The sequence below is a fragment of the Ylistrum balloti genome, unplaced genomic scaffold (genome assembly GCF_031769215.1).
Source record: "Ylistrum balloti isolate Yb309-2 unplaced genomic scaffold, AGI_CSIRO_Ybal_v1 Utg369892, whole genome shotgun sequence".
NCBI classification, from domain to species: domain Eukaryota; kingdom Metazoa; phylum Mollusca; class Bivalvia; order Pectinida; family Pectinidae; genus Ylistrum; species Ylistrum balloti.
In genome coordinates this window covers 88,091-108,741 of record NW_026782024.1, presented here as the reverse complement: position 1 = coordinate 108,741, position 20,651 = coordinate 88,091, and the positions used below count along the sequence as shown (strand labels likewise).

At 34.0% G+C, this 20,651-nt stretch overlaps 2 protein-coding genes across 2 annotated transcripts; both read left to right on the top strand.

The window, feature by feature from the left end:
- The first annotated feature begins 161 nt into the window (after positions 1-161).
- LOC132546511 (glucose-fructose oxidoreductase domain-containing protein 1-like) lies at positions 162-1,682 on the top strand. Its single transcript, XM_060210229.1, has one exon. The coding sequence runs from the start codon at positions 235-237 to the stop codon at positions 1,420-1,422; it is 1,188 nt and encodes a 395-aa protein (XP_060066212.1). The 5' UTR covers positions 162-234; the 3' UTR covers positions 1,423-1,682.
- Positions 1,683-17,881: 16,199 nt separating this feature from the next.
- On the top strand, positions 17,882-20,341 carry LOC132546503 (E3 ubiquitin-protein ligase TRIM71-like). The gene has a single exon (XM_060210221.1). The coding sequence runs from the start codon at positions 17,882-17,884 to the stop codon at positions 20,339-20,341; it is 2,460 nt and encodes an 819-aa protein (XP_060066204.1).
- The last annotated feature ends 310 nt before the right edge of the window (positions 20,342-20,651 follow it).

Sequence of the window (20,651 nt, the reverse complement as noted above, 5' to 3'; positions counted from 1 at the left end):
TTTTCACTATCTCCGAAACGTTTGTATTGCACGTAACTCTATCTTTATTCCGTAGAAGCGTTTCGTTAGTATTGAATACCTGTCAAGAAGGGCCAAGAAAGATAGTCCTTCTTACAGAAAATCAGACAAAATCTCACATGTGCATGGCCAAGGATCATAATTTCTGCAATACGTATATGGTGGGCATTTGATTACTGGAGCTGATGGTTGAATTGTCCAAGTAAATGAAGCAGAATGCGGAAAATGCTTCCTGGTATTGGCGTGATCGGTACCACTACATCAATACGGTCCTATGTCCCACTGTTGAAATCATGCGGGTTTCATGTTGCCGCACTGTGGGGCCGAACGAAAGAGGAAGCAGACGAACTTGCAAAAGAATTAAACATACCGTTCAGTACAAATAGAGTTGACGAAGTCTTGCTGAACAGAGACGTGGATGTACTGGTTATAAGCTGTCCTCCTCACCTTCAATCTCCAATTGCTGTAAAGGCATTGGGAATAGGCAAACACGTTCTGTGTGGGGCACCCGCAGGACCATCTCAGGTAGACGCTTTACGGATGGTCAACGCCTCCAGATATTATCCGAGATTAATGTCATTCATTGTATTTGGATTGCGTTTCTTGCCAACAATTTGTAAGATGAAACAGCTCATGGAAGACAATTTTATTGGAGACATGACCATTTGTGAAGTAAACATACATTTTGAAGCTAGTCCTAAAGAAAAGTTTGACTGGATGTGTGATGAAATGATGGGAGGTGGAGTTCTTAATACAATAGGCAGTAATATAATTGATGTTATTTCTTTTCTGACTGGTCAAAAAGCTACACAGGTTCATGGAATGTTGAAAACTTATACAAAACAAACCGAAAAAATCAAAGGTATCAGAGAGATAACAAGTGATGATTTCTGCTCTTTTCAAATGGAGCTTGACAGAGGATCCTGTGCTACTGTTACCATCAACAGTCATATACCTGGCATGTTTCTCCAGGAAATACTCATGGTTGGAACAAAAGGTCGTTTGATTGCTAAGGGTGCTGACTTATACGGTCAGAAACACTCGGAAAAGAAAGAGAGACTTATACACTTTGATCCTATCAATTTCAAGGAGGAGGAGAGGCATGGAGTTTCAGATAAAACCAGAGCAGAGATTGCAACACCATATCTAAAGGGCATCATTAGAATGATTGAAGCAGTTAAAGATGCATTTGAAAAAGAAGAAGAACGACAGAGGTACTGTCAGGACCCTGTATTACAGGCAGCAAATTTTGAAGACTCATTGTATGTACAGACTGTTGTGGATGCTATAAGGAAATCTAACAAAACCAAAGAATGGATGAAGGTAACGGTGATGAAAGAAGAACCTGATCCTAATCCATTTTTGTCTTCATCAATCCGCAGCAGCACATACTCACTGCATTAGGCTTTTTGACTTAGTCAGTCCGCAGCAACGCATACTCACTGCATTAAGCTTTTTGTCTTCATCAATCTACAGCAACGCATACTCACTGCATAAAGCTTTTTTTCTATCAGTCCACAACAACACATACTCACTACATTAGGCTTTTTGTCTATCAGTCCACAACAACACATACTCACTGCATTAGGCTTTTTCACTTAGCCAGTCCGCAGCAGCACATACTCACTGCATTAGGCTTTTTGATATAGTCAGTCTGCAGCAGCACATACTCACTGCATTAGGCTTTTTGATTTAGTCAGTCTGCAGCAGCACATGCTCACTGCATTAGGCTTTTTGATTTAGTCAGTCTGCAGCAGCACATACTCACTGCATTAGGCTTTTTGATTTAGTCAGTCTGTAGCAACACATACTGTATTGACCTTTTTGTCATCATCAGTCTGCAGCAGTATATACTCACTGCATTAGGCTTTTTTGTCTTCATCAATCCACAACAGCACATACTGCATTAGGCTTTTCTTAAAGAAGCCATTCAGTCATATCTTTAGTGTGTTACTAATGAAACAGTAAATACTATTGATTTATTAGTTCATGTGAAATCATTATTTATCAATTTGACTTTATTGTTCTAACTAAATACAAAAAATGTAAATGAAATGAATGGTTAGATAATCACATCATCACAACAGTCTCCTTGAAGTTTTTGGCAAAACGAGCTCCTTTTGAAGTAAATGTTTGGTGATTGATTTTATGTAATAGTTAGTACAATTTTTTTGTTACTGCTCAGATTATTATAGAGTCTGCATTCATATACCTCGACTTCTGTCTTCTTAAAATGTAAACAGTATATGGTAACTGTATTAGATGTATTTCTCACTGGTTAAGTTTCACTAAGTCACTGTGTTACATTTGACAGGAGATTTGTATTCTAGTCTCTATTTTATAATGTTACAAAGACAAACAATGTAAAACATTATAATAATTATACAATTATATTAATTTCTGATCTCTTGTTTGGCTTTTGATTTAAAAGTAAATCTAACACAATTTTTTCTTGAAGTATTTTTGTAGCCCTTCAACTTTTGCTTCTTTTTCAAAAGTCAGTCATTAGAAAGATACATTGAGAAAAAATCTTTAGGAAACATCATTGGTGAATGTGATTAATTATCTACACAGATTGTTTGTCCTCACTTAGATGACTATTTATTTTGCCATATGACATTTGTAATGTAAAATTAAACTGTAATGTGGTAAGATTGAATATGGAATTTGACATAATGAAATTCTTGATATATTGGAGATTTAGATATTACTGAAAATTACTTTAAAACCACCAGAAAATTAAGTATGTTCTGTTTGAAGAGTTGATCTTAATTCCATTGTCTTGTTGACCATTGCTACAAGCAACACATCTTTCAAAATTCTTAAAGATTTATCAATCATATGATGTCATCAATTGTGATCTTTATATGAATAAGCTATCACTATTTGAAGTTGGTCCTCCATCTTCTATGTCAATTGTATTTGAAAAATTGTTAAATAATTGTGAACGTGAAGCAATTTACAGTACTAATGCTGGAATAGAAATCTGTGCCACAATGTGTTTGGCAATATTAATGGTCAGTCTGTATGGTTTATATGTTTATTTGGTTAAGACAAAGTAAACTGCCACTTTGTATAATAGTTTATTCTATGTGTACAACTGATAAACTATGACTACTAGCCTGTAAGTGACTGTCAAAGTATTTTTGGCAAGTTGTCCATGTGCATTATTTATGATTTATATGTATGGTAAGTCATGTGTATACATGTAGGATAACTCTTAGTCTGTTTATTGATTTCTGTTGTGTATATACAACTAATAGACGATATGTTATATGGCAAATAGTCTATATATGTAAGACTAATAGACTTAAATGGCTGATAGTCTGTATGTGTGTATATGGCTAATACTAGTAGCCTTGAGTCTATATGTATGGCTATTAATCTGTAAGTGTGTATAAGGCCAAAAATAGTGCTCTTGAGTCTGTATGTACGACTGACAGTATGTGTTTATACCTATGAGGCTAATACTAGTAGTTTTGTGTCTGTGTATGGCTATTAGACTGTATGTGTGTAAATGGCTAATACCTGTAGTCTTAAGTCTATAGGTATGACTGATAGTCTGTATGTGTGTATATGATTAATATAGTAGTCCTGAGTCTACATATATATCAATTTTTTTTTGTCCCCATCAGAAACCAATGGGGAGGTGGAGGGGAGATAATTTTTTACATTGTGTCTTTCTACTGTCTTTTCTGGGCTATTTCTCCAACACTTCTTATCACCGAAACTCCAAATTTGGGGTAAGTGTTCACCTTGGTAAGGCATGTCATGTATCAAGCAAAGGTCACTTTGACTGATATTTTGACCTTTGAACTACATTAAAGAAAAAAGTTTGTCCAGGCTCTATCTCTTACAGAACTTGTCACTTGAACTTTACACTTTGGGTATGGATTCATTTGGGTGAGGTAGTGCATTCTTGGTGCATAATTACAAATTCATAGTGGACTATAATTCACTGAATTGTCTTGTTTTGTATGATGTGCAGTGTATGTATGGCTATTAGACTTGACTTACAGTCTGTTTCTATGACTACAGTCTTTGTTAGAATGTCAAAGTTACAGATTTTGTTGTATATATGTTGCTATATGTAATGACTGATTACAAATAGGATATACTGTTATTGATCATGACTTATATTTTATGTGAATTCATGACAAATTGATGTTGGCTCTACAACTGGTTAAAATGATATCAATCATTATATGTATTTGTTTGATATTGTCACTGTAACAATTTTGTCTCATTACATTATCATTCCTAGACTGTTCTTGCTATAGCTTCTAGTTATAGGCTTATGTTGTGCCACAAGTAAGGATTCACACTTAATCTTCATGGACAATGTTGCCTCATATTTATACACTCTAAACCAGTAATTGTTTTGAGCAGATACATAGAATGTTACTTCAAGTTAATATTTAGCCAGCTATTTCTTAGTGACATCACTACATTCTACATGTGGTACTGAAAGAAAGGAATTCACAGAAATCATGATGTATCTGTTTCCTGTAAATGTTGATTATAGATATCATTAGAAAAACTATCTCTGCTAACGTAACACTATGTATCAGTGAGCAGAATCTTATGACTTCAATTCTCTTTTATAAGTGTCCAACTTTTAAAACTGGTTGATATTACTTTATAATTTTTTTTTATATTTCATCCTGAAAGACTAGTTACACCAAAAACAAAATGAGATTGATAAATTTTCCATGTTTACACCTGTTAGAAGGTAATGTCCTGATTTTTGATATGATGAGATATTTCTCAACTAATAGATCTGAAATGTTATTTATGATTGTTGATATTTTCTGTAGCTATTTGTATACTACAATCTATATGTACTGGTATATGTTGTAATGGGTACCTTCTTGTGTAGGAAATAACTTATATCTACTTAAATTGATATACATTAATCTTCTAACTAAGACCATTCATGTACACATTGAATATTTTTCAATGCATTACGATTGCATAGCAATTTGTCATAACAAGGGAGACAACTCTGTCATAACAGTGTCTTTTAACAAATATGGAAATGTTAAGCTTTATTGAAGATGTTAATCTTTCCATAAATATTAGACCTATATTAAGGACCATGGCACATTTTACACAAAGCCTTGTTCAATTACTTGATTATCATATACTTCAGAAAAAATGCAGAAAAGGTTCTGACTGAATTCCTGTATGTTTACTTCACCCTTATCTACATTCCTTTAAGCAACTGCTGTTTCTTCATGGAGTGCTTGCAACTTGTTATTTTGTTTGTGTATGTTCAATGTATTGCATACTTGTAGCTGTTAAGCATATATATATATACACTATATAACTTATATTCCTGGCAGTTGTACTTATAAGCACAGGTACTGGTCAGTTTATTTTCCATATGGGTTAACTGTTAAACAGTACATCACATCTATAGAAAAGTTACATTGTTACCAGTACCTGTGCTTACATGCATGGAATCTGAGCTCAGTAATAAGAATAATAGCCTAACTGATTATTAGATGTGTAGTTAGCTTTTTATTGTGATGTAGGTTGTCAGCTGGTAATTATTGGATCCATTTAGGTTACTATTCCAATAGGGAAGGTTTGCTTTTAATTTCTTCTAGATTATCATATAGAAATTTGGAATAGAATTGAAACTATAGTTTAAGGATATATGTAGTGGTATAATTCAAAAGAGTGAGAATTAAAAAAAAATTGAATTATAGATTCATGAAAATATATTGTATGTAAATGTAAGATAGTAGCAGTTAGCAAAAATTGAAAGGTAATATTTTATTTATCTTAATGAATTCTTCTTTGAAAAAAATACAGTCGTTAATTTACAGGTGTTTAAAGTGCAATATGATAAATGTGTTCAGAAATGTTTGATTTTGAAGTAAGAATATGAGTATGAATAAGTTAAATAGTATTTCAGTAACTTTTAGATTTTTGGCTTGAAATTTTGGCATAAAAGACAGATATTTGCTGATTGTGTTATTATAAGTCAAAATGAACATGTTTTTGAGGTGCGTTACTCACACTGTTAATGTTGTCATTCAGCCTTGAAATATCCTATACAACTTTGGACTTATTTCAGACTACCTTTCCTGCTGAACGATACCTACATCATGATACATATAGATAATGCCAGGTGTTGGTTAATGGTTCTACTCAAACTCATTAGTTTTTATCTTGTAACTAATAATGATTTCTGATTTGTTTTAATCAAGGAACCATTTATAAGTGTGATCTAACTTCCTTTTTCTTTTCTATAGTGTTTTAGCGGGTTTCATGGTTGTTAGCCTGTCGTCATCAGTTTCTTTAGAAGTACTGGATGGATCTTTGATCCCTAACTGCTCATCTGATTTTGGGACTTATTAAAAGTAACAAAATGGCTTTAATGCAGCCATCTTAGATTTGACAATGAAAGTTTGTTATAGCTATTTCTTGAGAATTGGATGGAATTTTCTTAAAATTACATACTTATGTTCCCCATTGTAACTAGTAGTGCCCTTTCAATTTTGAGACTAGTCAGAAAAGCAAAATCACTTGACAGGTAGCCATCATGATTTTTGGCTATGAAAGTATGTTATCATTCATTCTTGAGGACAGAATGGATCATTCAAAAATCTTATATGGTCCCAAAAAGCGCCTTCATTTTTATTTTGGGATGGTTCAGAAAAACAAAGATGCTGACAAGTAACTATCATTGATTTGACAGTTGAAATCTTTTATGCTATTTCTTCAATGGAATTATCAAATTTCATATACCTGGTAGTAAAAAGCAAACAAGAGGAAGGAAGGGAAAAGATCCAACTTTTAAAGAAGAAATGAAGATCAAACAATTGTGGATGCCAAGATCCCTCTTTGGTCTCTTATTAATTAATCCTAACACAGGAATAAAAAATTATAATGTAATATTTTAGTATGAAAGGTTAAGTTTTATAGTTGACTTGATGAAAAAAAACTGCATGTTTGAATATTTCTTTAAAAATGAAAAGTTTGAACAATTTAAGTTTTTTTTCTGTAACAAACATATTTACCCCAATTCATGAATATTCTAAATGTTCAATTAATTTTTCTCTAAACTTCAAAAATTAAGAAATATTCTCTTACTGGAGAACTTCAAAAGTAATGTATTACCTTCACGAAAAAATCAGTTCAAATATGGGAAACACATCATTACGGTATCACAATTAACCATAGACAACATGAGTTAATGGGTACATCAGTTGGACAAGGATCAGAAACCAAGCCTTATATTTTTGAGAATGACAGAGTTGGGTAATTGATATTTTGAAGAAAAGCACCACTTTGACAACATGTTCTAGTATCAAAATGATAATAAATGTTGTTATATTTATTTATTGAATACTAATAAGAAATTCTGTTTGACACATCCTGATAAAAATGTGATGATAAACCAACTACAAGTGTGTTTTGACCAAGGTTAAAGACTAACCAAGGTTAAGACCAAGGTTAAAGATTGACCAATGCCAAAGTTCATACTGGACCAAGACATAACTCTCTACAACTATTCCATGTTTTGCCGTTTGTACGTTAGTGAACTGTGCCATTACACATTGTACCACATTGTTGTCAGTATTATATCTATTGTTGAACTTACCTATATATAGAAACTGATGTTAAATATTAAAATGACGAAAAAATTGATTTTGTTTTATCATTTTTTTTTTGCCACCAATATTCATCCATTATATTTCAGAGTCAAAAAAGTACTACATTTATACCTAAACATTTATCCTTCAAAAACTGGTTTTTAGACCGCATTAATTTCTGTATTTGTCAAAACTTATTGCAATAGATATCACAGCCTTCCCATAGAAAAATGGTTATTTGGTAAAAGTGTGTAGTGTGAAATGCTGAATGAACTGAATAGAAAATTGGTAAGGGTACAGTTTGGGGAAAATTTCTAACAATTTTTTTTTAAATCAATAAACAGATTTTTGATGCATAGATCGCCCATATTTGACATGGATGGATGATATCAACCTCTCATGGAAAGTAACACCAAACATTGCTAAAAACAAAACAAAAAATCCGACTTGTCATGATAATCATAATCCAAACTCAAATTCAGTAAAACCTGGGCAAAGTATGACTCCTGAAAAACTCCTGGATACATTTGCTTGGATAGCAGCGTGATTTCCTTGAGGCTACACTTTCTAATGCTATTCTCGAAATGGTCATCAGTCAGATGTGGTTTGGCGTGAAATATGATGAAATTTGCCTCACATATATTGTGGAAGATTGATCTCTTTCTATTTCATATAAAGCCTTCTGAAATAAAGCTGGTATAGAACACAGAAATACCATTGAATGCCATACTTTACAGAGCCTTTCAAGTTTTAACAAATATAGGCGTTTGTGAGCTGTATTCCATACGAATTCCTCTCGCTTTTCAACTTCTTTTTCCAACCTCTGTAAAACCAATAAGGTATTGTTTGAATGTTTTGACTCCAAAGAATGAGAGAGGGCAGTCTCAGCACAATTGAGAAGATTTGACCAGTTAACAAACAAGAGGCTTGAGTCCACTTAACACAAACCCTTGTTCTGAAAACGTTCCTATAAACCAGATCGCGTTATCACTTTATCTAGCGACGCTATATTTAATAATCAGAGGACACAGAAAACTTTTGTAAAGCCTTCCGAGCAACTTAACATAATTAACCAAATGGTCTCGAATCATAGTATTTGGTTGCTATGATACTGCGATGAAGGCCAACCAAGTTTGCGAAAAGTAATTACCTTGAATCGAATTCCAGGTTATAAAAGGTCAAATTTGTTTAAACCTTCAAAACTTCTTCTGATTAAACAAAAAGCCTGGAGTCATTTGTCTGGTCGTTTTCTGTGATGAAACCCAACACTGTAGTTTGCGAAAATAGCCAAGATTGGTTCAAGAAATGTCATGACATGTCATGTCATGGCTCGGGCACGTCAAACTCAACATCACTCAAGGAAATGGTGGCCTGTTTCGTCGTGTTAATATTATATCATAGTATTATCTGTCCGTATACCATTACTCAGTGATTACATTAAGTAGGAGAGTATTCAATTGGTTTACTTTATTATGATATTTACCACAAAATCAAAAGTAAAACAGTGATACTACTGATATAATGTGTCCAGCTTGATAAAGGAATCATAGAGGTTTCCGCGATGTATGGTTTACACCAAACATCAATAAGAATTCTACCTTTATATTGTGAAATATCGGAGACATGAATCCTTTCCATGACGTGTCTAGTTTTTACTGAACGTATCAGATAAAATTATATTGTTCCTATGGTCATGTAACTAATTATTGATTTATTGAATCGAAGTTTGTCAAGTACTATGTAGACAAAAAGCCTTTCAATACTATACGGTTACTTAAATGTAATGGTACCGTAGTGATCTTCGGTTTCATTTGATTTTTACTCATCTGTTTCTAAAAGTAAATTAATACCGAAGTACATTCGATACGAAAGAATTTTCTCGCTGATTTTTTTTCATCTCTGTTGTATAAAAACATGAAACTGGTGGAGAGAGAAAGAGAGAGCATGGGCATTCATCGATCGGTCCTTTCTCGTGTTGTACAATATAAAATGAAGTCGTCCGTTTCATGTAGAACTTTTAGCTGGAGGGGTCAATTTGCATTTGATAAATTGTCCATAGGCTTGTAAAAAAGACACACAAGTGAATATCACATTTTAATATCAATTTAGAATTAGATACAGTAGAGCCAAACACTGAATGAAATTGCATGTTTCGTCCTTCTAGGACTCGTCAATGATGCCAAGGGCCTAAATTTTGAAACCTAGACAGAAGAAAATCAAAATTAACGGAGAGAAATGTCAGAATCTAAATGGGGATGAAAACTAGCTCCGTAATTCAATAAATTTCGTCTTTTTCACTCTGAACCGTGATAGTATTCGAATGAATTAAATCGTGGTGTGTATGTAACAAATATGATTAGAAACGCTACATTATATACATTGGAATACAAATTTTAAAATTAAGTGTTTGACTAATATGATATTAAGAAAAACGAGGTTAATAACTGACAGTAACATTACGCAGTTTAATGTAATTTCAAATGTTACGAAATATTTTGTGTGATAAAGCGAGGAGTCCAATATATTATTGATATTCTTGGCGGAATAACTTGTGTAATGAAATACAAAGTCCCATTTTCTGAAATAGTTTACAAAGGAAAAAATATTATCAATGTATTGAATAAAAGTGTTTGTATCAATCATATGAAATACATTATATGTATATCAAACAATTCATGATAAGTATATGTAATAGAAATACCATTCTAATATTAGGTGTAAATAAATAGGTACACAAGGTATACATCGGGTTTACCTGACGGGAAAGTTCAAAATCTCCATACATAGTAACCCTTACATGGCCAGGCAGGTGACACAATACATTACAGTCAACATCATATGTGTTTGATTTCATTTTCAGCATATTATCGGGATTTATCTAACTGTCAATATATAATTGCGATTAATTTCAGTGTCAATATTAATTCCGATTTGTTTCATTGTCAAGATATGATAACGATTTATTTCACTGTCAATATATCATTGAGATGTTTTCACTGTCAACATATTATTTGGATTCATTTCATTGTCAACAAAGTATTTGGATTTATTTCACTGTCAACAAATTATTAAGATTTATTTCACCGTGAACATATCATTGGGATTTATTTAACTGTCAACAAATCATTGGGGTTTATTTCATTGTCAACAAATTATTAAGATTTATTTCACTGTCAACAAATTATTTGGATTTATTATTTCATTGTCAACAAATTATTTAGATTTATTACACTGTGAACATATCATTGGGATTTGTTTAACTGTCAACATATTATTAAGATTTTTTTCACTGTCAACAAATTATTGGGATTTATTTCATTGTCAACAAATCATTGGGATTTATTTAACTGTCAACATTAATTCAGATTTGTTTCGTTGTCAATATGTTTTTGGGTTTATTTCATTGTCAACAAATTATTTAGATTTATTACACTGTGAACATAACATTGGGATTTGTTTAACTGTCAACATATTATTAAGATTTATTTCATTGTCAACAAATCATTGGGATTTATTTCATTGTCAACATTAATTCAGATTTGTTTCGTTGTCAACATATTATTAAGATTTATTTCACTGTCAGTATATCATTGGGATGTTTTCACTGTCAACATATTATTGGATTTATTTCATTGTCAACATATTATTTGGATTTATTTCACTATCATCAAATTATTGGGATTTATTTCATTGTCAGTATATCATTGGGATGTTTTCACTGTCAACACACTATTGGGATTTATTTCAGTGTCAACAAATTATTGGGATTTATTTCACTGTCAACATATTATAGGGATTTATTTAACTGTCAACAAATCATTGGGGTTTCTTTCATTGTCAACAAATTATTAAGATTTATTTCACCGTGAACATATCATTGGGATTTATTTAACTGTCAACAAATCATTGGGGTTTATTTCATTGTCAACAAATTATTTAGATTTATTACACTGTGAACATATCATTGGGATTTATTTAACTGTCAACATATTATTGAGATTTATTTCATTGTCAACAAATTATTGGGATTTATTTCACTGTCAACATATTATAGGGATTTATTTAACTGTCAACAAATCATTGGGGTTTCTTTCATTGTCAACAAATTATTAAGATTTATTTCACCGTGAACATATCATTGGGATTTATTTAACTGTCAACAAATCATTGGGGTTTATTTCATTGTCAACAAATTATTTAGATTTATTACACTGTGAACATATCATTGGGATTTATTTAACTGTCAACATATTATTAAGATTTATTTCATTGTCAATATATCATTGGGATTTATTTCATTGTCAACATATTATTAAGATTTATTTCACTGTCAACATTAATTCAGATTTGTTTCGTTGTCAACATATCATTAAGATCTTTTTCACTTTCAACATTAATTCAGATTTATTTCAGTGTCAACAAATTATTAAGATTTATTTCACTGTCAACATACTATCAAGATTTATTTCACTGTCAACATTAATTCAGATTTGTTTCGTTGTCAACATATTATTAAGATCTTTTTCACTGTCAACACACTATTGGGATGTTTTCACTGTCAGCAAATTATTTGGATTTATTTCATTGTCAACATATTATTTGGATTTATTTAACTGTCAACATATTATAAGATTTATTTCATTGTCAATATATTATTGGGATTTATTTCATTGTCAACATATTATTAAGATTTATTTCACTGTCAACATTAATTCAGATTTGTTTCGTTGTCAACATATCATTAAGATCTTTTTCACTTTCAACATTAATTCAGATTTATTTCAGTGTCAACAAATTATTAAGATTTATTTCACTGTCAACATACTATCAAGATTTATTTCATTGTCAACATATTATTTGGATTTATTTAACTGTCAACATTAATTCAAATTTGTTTCGTTGTCAACATATTATTAAGATCTTTTTCACTGTCAACATATTTTTGGGATTTTTTCACTGTCAACAAATCATTTGGGTTTATTTCATTGTCAACATATTATTTGGATTTATTTAACTGTCAACATATAATAACGATTTATTTCACTGTCAATATATCATTTTTTTTCACTGTCAGCAAATTATTTGGATTTATTTCACTGTCAACATTAATTTAGATTTATTTCATTGTCAATATATCATTGGGATTTTTTTCATTATCAAAAAATCATTAAAATGAATTTCACTGCCAAAATATAATTTTTTTTCATTGTCAACATATCAGTTGCATTCATTTCACTGTCAACATTAAGTCCGATTTGTTTCATTGTCAACATATAATTGTGTTTTATTTCAATGTCAACATAACATTGGGATTTATTTTAGAGCCTTCATTAATTCAGTTTTGTTTCAGTGTCAACATATTATTGGGATTTATTTAACTGTCAACATATAATTACGATTTATTTCACTATCAACTAATCATTGGGTTCGATTTCGATGTCGACGTGTTCTTTGGTTTGGTTTCATTTTCAACATTATTGTGTCCGATTTCATTGTCAACATTATTATGTCCGATTTCATTGTCAACATTATTGTGTCCAATTTTATTGTCAACTTAATTGGGTCCAATTTCATTGTCAACTTTATTGGGTCCGATCTCATTGTCAACATAATTGGGTCCCATTTCATTGTCAACATTATTGGGTCCAATTTCATTGTCAACTTTATTGGGTCCGATTTCATTGTCAACATTATTGGGCCCGATTTCATTGTCAACATTATTGTGTCCATTTTCATTGTCAACTTTATTGGGTCCGATTTCATTGTCAACTTTAATGGGTCCGATTTCATTGTCAACATGTTATTGGGATCTATTTCACTGTCACCATGTTCGATTTGCAGTCATTGTCAACATTATTGGGTCCAATTTCATTGTCAACATGTTATTAGGATCTATTTCACTGTCACCATGTTCGATTTGCAGTCATTGTCAACATTATTGGGTCCAATTTCATTGTCAACATCATTGGGTCCGATTTCATTGTCAACATTATTGGGTCCAATTTCATTGTCAACATGTTATTGGGATCTATTTCACTGTCACCATGTTCGGTTTGCAGTCATTGTCAACATTATTGGGTCCAATTTCATTGTCAACATTATTGGGTCCGATTTCATTGTCAACATGTTATTGGGATCTATTTCACTGTCACCATGTTCGGTTTGCAGTCATTGTCAGAATTATTGGGTTTTATTTCGTTGTCAACATGTTGATTACTCTTTTTTCTACTGTTTTATCTATCACTCAACATTTTTCTGAATTTCATTTTGATGGCAACATATCGAGTTTCATTTGATTTGAAACAAGGAAGTATTTATTTCGCCTACATGGGTTATTCGGTTTTAGCAGGGACGTAAAATATTTTGAATAATTTATCATCAGAACGCTCATGCCACCTACATACTATGAAATATGATTTGTTTCTGATTGTAAAAAAATCAGCTAAAAATCATTGAAAACATTTCAGTTTTAGTATCGTCTAATTAGTTTTTATTAATATAACACTGAGGCCGTTTCCATTGTCAATGATTAGGATTTAGAAGTTGATGTCATGTTTCATTTAGAATTATATATCATCAGGTCGATCCTTGAGTAAGACTGTGTTTTTGATTTTCTCGAATGTAGCCACATTTGTGGTTTTGGAATTATTGTATCCGGTTGCATTCTCTGTAATATTCGTGCTAATTTACAAGTTTTGACAATAGTGTTGATGGTTGGTGCTCCGTCCGCTTGTCGTGCCACTTTCGGTTACTACGACGTTTGTCTGTGTCCACATACGACAAAGAAGTGCCTGATTCGTGACAGCATCGCGTTACCATACTAATGTGTTACCGCTGTGACGGTGGCCAGGCGAGGTGGAGAATTTGAAGATGTGAGACCCCCGGCCTGATAACGTTATATCTATGGTACGAATGTGGTCTACCGTATCGATTGTGTTGCGGAGCCAACCATTGTCTCGACACGAGCCTATATACCAGCATGTCCTTGAGTACACGTAATGGTACACACAAGTAGGTCACTCTTACACGTGCACTGTACCGGGGGATCATCAGTAGGCTAAATTCTCGACAGCTGGATGAAATTCTTATCGTACACTGTAATAACAGTGGAATTATTGCGCATGTCCCTAAGGTTTTACCATTTGGATTACTATACATTACACATGTATATTACATGTACATGCATTATACGCGATATTTAGCATTATGACGTCATTGGTATGACGTAACCTTGAGGTAAGGTTAACAGAAACACGTCATAAATGATATGAATACTTAACTACACTTATTATATGTAGACAAATGGTCCTTCGCTCTTATCTTATGAAAAATACATTTCAAGCATTCGATTTTCGATCCTACGAAAACCTTACTATTTCCCTCCAAACCCGATCATTCAGTGCATTTAATATAAGTAGTCTCTCAACAAATGGTTGAACAACACGTGATTTATTGCTGTTTGAGCAATAAACCTGATCAACAGGCGTGCTTTTCAAAGTCCATAAAAATCTGAACGATCATTCCTGTTGAAAAGAAATAATGTATATTATTTACACAATATGAAAACCACCCTGCAAGACTTATACCGGTGACATCATGCACTTTAAAAGAAATTTGGTTTTGAAATTATATCCACCCATGTAATATGTTCTAACAGAATTATATGAAGCTCAAGTAGGAATTCATACTTTATCTGAGTTTGACGTATGCTTAACAAATGAGATAGCAATTCCAAAAATTGATTGACAGTTCTGCTGATATTGAACATATCGCATGTTCTATTTTACGCCACAGATGAATATCAGTCTTTCAATTCAGCAGACCCATTTAAAAAACACCTCTTTAAAAACAATTAAATTGTAACCTGCTCTGCCATATAACCACATTTATAAACTGTAACAGGATATTTTGGCCGTACTATTATTTCCCCCAATGTACGATCAAAATAAATGCTTTCTTAAAACTATGAGTTTAAAGTCTTATTTAAATTGATGTACCATCACACATATTCATACCATACTTTCATCGATTTAACCGCCAAACTAAGCATTCGCGCTACAATCACCATAACTACTATACGTATTATTGTTTGACTTTAATGAGATACACTGGTTATACATAATAAATATAATCACCATTATTTCCCAATTAGTTTTATGTCAGCATTCTTCCCTTTTCATTACGCCAGGGGAATTAACTCGTAGAAAAAAGTCCCGTGTCAGCATATACACAATATAAATTCCCTTCTGTTTTCTCTGTCTACATCGGATACGAGTGATGTTTTCTACTAGGGACGTCCCTGATTCTACTAATCAGAAATAAAGCACTGCTTGTAGGACGCTATTTCTTGTGAATCCTAGATGTTTTACCCGACACGTAACTGATGATAAATAAATTAACACAGTGACAACTGTTGTAATAGGAGACTACCAAATGCTTGGTATGGTCTTGTAAGCTCAAGTAGGATAATTTCCGTTCTGACTGTAAGGGATTCGGTGACATTTTTACCAGCAAGACGACTGCCAAATTGTCTCGATGAAAGTTTGTTGTAATGTCAATCAATTTCAAACAATGGAATTTACATACTCATCAACCGTCGATAGCCTCGTTTTTTGCGCAATTATTAATGCATATTACAATTTCATAATTTTTAATGCAAATTCTAACATAATATATATATATTTAAAAAAGAGACTTTAATCAAATATCTGTAATTCACATGTTTCTCTACCTATGTCACAATTTTATAAATATTTTTTTATAGTACAGTGTATAAAAATTTATATATTTATAGATTACATATCACTAAAGGTGAATTAACTATGTCAGGGTAATTGTTGAATTTAGGGAGATCAATAGACACTTGGACATTAAAACACGGAGTCTTCATGAAATCTTCAAAACAAGATCTGCATGTTATCATCACTTCGTAGACCTACATTGGGCGATACACACTTAAATTTATGTTTACGATATGGAATTCCTGATATCAGTGTAAATCCTGTTTAAAAAATACAATATTTCTGAAATTGTACATTCTATCTTCCGATCTCTTTATTTAGCAATTATTCACCATATTCACTTAGTTTTACCCCAATGTACGTTTTAATTCTATAATTAATAGTTAATTGGTGTGTTGAAACCACAGACTAAGATATTATCTAAATCCATGATTAAAACTGAACAGAGATGATAATCAATATACAGTATATGAATATCAAATCAATTTCACAATTAATTTTTAATGACTGTAGCGTACATTGAAAACACGTGGATGTTTTGTCAGGTATGTGTAATATCATTTAGTATTATATCGTCCCTGGTTTTTAAACAACATATTAAAGCGACATGTGTGTTTTAAAATCTGTAACGAAGATCTGCTTACATAAGTGTTAATCTTTATTGTAATGTCTATTCTGGTCGTGACCTCGTTTTCGGACCCAAAAACTGTTGGCTTTATGAATGTTCACACGCTGTAGATCTACATATATGGAGTGCCCTTGGCTATGTCCATCTAACGTAGTTACTCACGCAGAACTTTGCTAGCCCTGAACCATGTACACGAGTCCAGTAATGGACAGCATACCTATTACATAACACATGCCAGATAGACCCCCACCCCGCCCCTAATTCGCAATGAACAGAAAATACTGCATTACTAGGCATGGCATTGATACATTACATGAACGAAAAGTAGATTGAAAGTTATCATGAAAATTATATATAAAACTATGTAAATCCATCAAAGCAGTGTTCTTTGTAATAAATGAATAGAGCTGACTGTGCGGGTCATTATGTAATTTCGGAAGTGACCACATGAATGAAAATGATAACAGGTGTGTCGTGTGTTTTGATTGGTCAATGGAAATGAATGACAGCGTGGCAAAGTAGGTTAGGAACGCCCACTTATGATATTGGAAGATGGCGCCGTACAGAGGAAACGAGGACAACATTGCTCGTTTTGAGATGAGGTGCGTTTATGCTTCGAATTACACACCCAAGTCGTGATTGATACGTAAGTTTATAACATTTTATATGACTTTCATTCACACTGACCTCCCTAAACTGTGCAAAAACATCAGAAGCTGACTATGACCTACTCTTAGCCGGAGAACTCCGTGGTTGGCAGGTTACCAACCTCGATCCCTTTCGAATGGTGCTCTGATACTCTCGGTTACGTACGCTAGAGACACGCAATGTAAGGATCAACTTTTTACGTTCGATTTAACCAATCTACCTCATGCTCTACCTCGCCGATGGCCGCATATGCCGACTCGATTGGGGAGCAGTTGGGTTGCCCTCTCTGCCACAACCGATTTGACGACCCTCGAATACTGCCATGTCTTCATTCCTTTTGCAAGCGATGCCTTGAGCAGGCTACACGGGACCAGGGTCCCTCCCCGTCTCTGCCAGGACAGGAGTTTTCGGGACCCCTAGAATGTCCAACTTGTCACCAGGTCGCCCCTTTAAATTCAGGGGGGATCGACAGCTTGCCTTCCAACTTAATCGTGTCAAACATATTTGACGTAATGGTTTCAACACAACATGATATAGAAGACTCATCTCTAGATTTGGAACGACAGCGGCCCATAACAGGTGCGAAATGGTGTAACTCGTGTGACGAGGGAAGCAAAGCAACGTGTGTTTGTAAGAACTGTAGCGAGTACCTGTGTGATAACTGTGTACGGGCACATCAGAGAGTTAGGCTCACTAAAGATCACTTCATTGAACGCTTTTCGATGTTAAATCTACAATCAAGCAGCATTTTACATCTAGGTACAACATGTCAACCTCGACTAAGTTCACCATCAATGCAACAACAACAGCAGCAACAGGAGTACCAGCAACAAAAACAGCAGGAATACCAGCAACACAAGCAACAGGAATACCAGCAACAAAAGCAACAAGCGGTAGCTCTCCCAGATCGACAGGACAGTTACTGTTCTCGACACGAACATGGAATATTGCGATTATACTGTGATACCTGTTCTAGGGCAATATGCGGAGATTGTACCATGAATGAGCATGTTGGACATAACTTCATATACCTTCAAGATGCAATTGATAATTCCAAAACTATAACATTGAAACTTCTCGCAGATGCCAAAGCAGGGATCAAAGCTCTTGAAGAAAGTATTGAGCTCACTCAGGGAATGGCCGAGCGTGTGGAAGTTAGAACTCAGGCAGTTACAACAGAAGTGAGAACTATCATTCGCAGACATATGGCAGCGCTGGAGGAGAGGGAACGTGATTTATTGAGGCGTGTGGAAAAAATTCGTCAGGTCAAAGGAAAATCACTACATATACAGGTTGATGATCTTAAACAGGGACTTTCTTCACTTATGCAAACAGTCAGTGAAGTTGAAAAACTTCTAAATACGGGTACGCAGATTGATATACTCAAAACCAAAGACCAAATGGTAGCAGAAATGCAGAATGTTCGAAAATTGCGTGGGCATTTGCAGCCACATGAGGATGACTGTATCATGTTTACACCTCCAGATTTGGCCCTATACAATGCTATCGGCAAGATGGGAATCATTAGTAGTAGTGCATATGCACCAAATTGCATCGCTACAGGTGACGGGCTTAAGAAGGCTTTAAAAGGGAAGATGTCACTTTTTATGATTCACACAAAAGATCATCATGGAGAGCCTCGTGTGATTGGCGGGGATCCAGTGGAATGTATCATTCATAGCTCTGATGGTGCTTTCTACCGGGCAGAAGTCATAGATAGACAAAATGGCACATATGCAGTCACATATCGTCCACAATTAGAGGGACAGCATATCATATCAGTGACAATACATGGCAAACACATAGCAGAGAGCCCATTCACTGTCAATATACGTAGTGGGCGGAACTACGCAACAATTGGACCAATGTTGTTCGAATTTGGAGGAGAGGGAGAGGTAGAAGGAAAGCTGTGTCGACCTTGGGGCGTTTGTTGTGACCGTGACGGAAATGTTGTTATTGCAGATCGAAGCAACAACCGTATCCAAGTCTTTAACTCTGATGGCACATTTTGTCACAGGTTCGGAACCTCTGGAACACGAAATGGACAGTTTGATCGCCCAGCAGGAGTCGCATGTGATAATCAAGGGCGGATAATCGTGGCAGACAAAGACAACCATAGAGTGCAGATTTTCACAATCGACGGAACATTTCTGCTGAAGTTTGGTGAAAAGGGAAATAAGAATGGCCAGTTTAATTACCCTTGGGATGTAGCTGTCAACAACGATGGCAAGATTCTGGTGTCAGACACCAGGAACCATAGAGTTCAACTTTTTTCACCAGATGGACAGTTTGTGAACAAATACGGGTTTGAAGGATCTCTTTGGAAACATTTTGATTCACCACGTGGTGTGTGTTTCAACAATGAGGGTCACATGGTGGTCACCGATTTCAACAATCACCGACTTTTGGTAATCCACCCAGACTTCCAAACAGCTCGGTTTTTAGGAACTGAGGGCAGTGCCAATGGTCAATTTCTGCGACCACAAGGTGTGGTAGTAGACCAAGAGGGAAATATCATTGTAGCTGATTCTAGGAATCATCGTATTCAGGTGTTTCAACCAAATGGCAATTTCCTATGTAAATTCGGAACACCTGGAGCAGGCCCAGGACAACTTGATCGTCCCTCTGGTTTGTGCGTCTCTCCTGAAGGTTATATTATTGTGGTGGACTTTGGAAACAATCGCTTACAGGTATTTTAAGAAATACTAAAAACTAAAGTGGTACATTGTACTGTGTCGTGGAGCTAGCTTTTACTCTATAAGGGTATGCTTTTTGCATTGCTGCTCAGGTGTACCGTTTCATTATTTGCTAACTCAGGTTTTGTACTGCCAAAGGCAAACATTAAGCTCAGGGATAAAGTTAGTAGATAGTAGTATTACTAGTACTCTTGACACATGCCAATGATTCTATGTGTTTTGTATAGTTTATTGATAACAGAAACTGGAGATTATTTATTGGATTATTCAGAAGAAAAAATAATATTTTCAGTTTTACATTCAGTTTTCCAGG

Excerpts from the sequence above, each read along its gene's own strand:
- LOC132546511 (XM_060210229.1), top strand. The coding sequence starts at position 235 with ATGCGGAAAATGCTTCCTGGTATTGGCGTGATCGGTACCACTACATCA.
- LOC132546503 (XM_060210221.1), top strand. The coding sequence starts at position 17,882 with ATGGCCGCATATGCCGACTCGATTGGGGAGCAGTTGGGTTGCCCTCTC.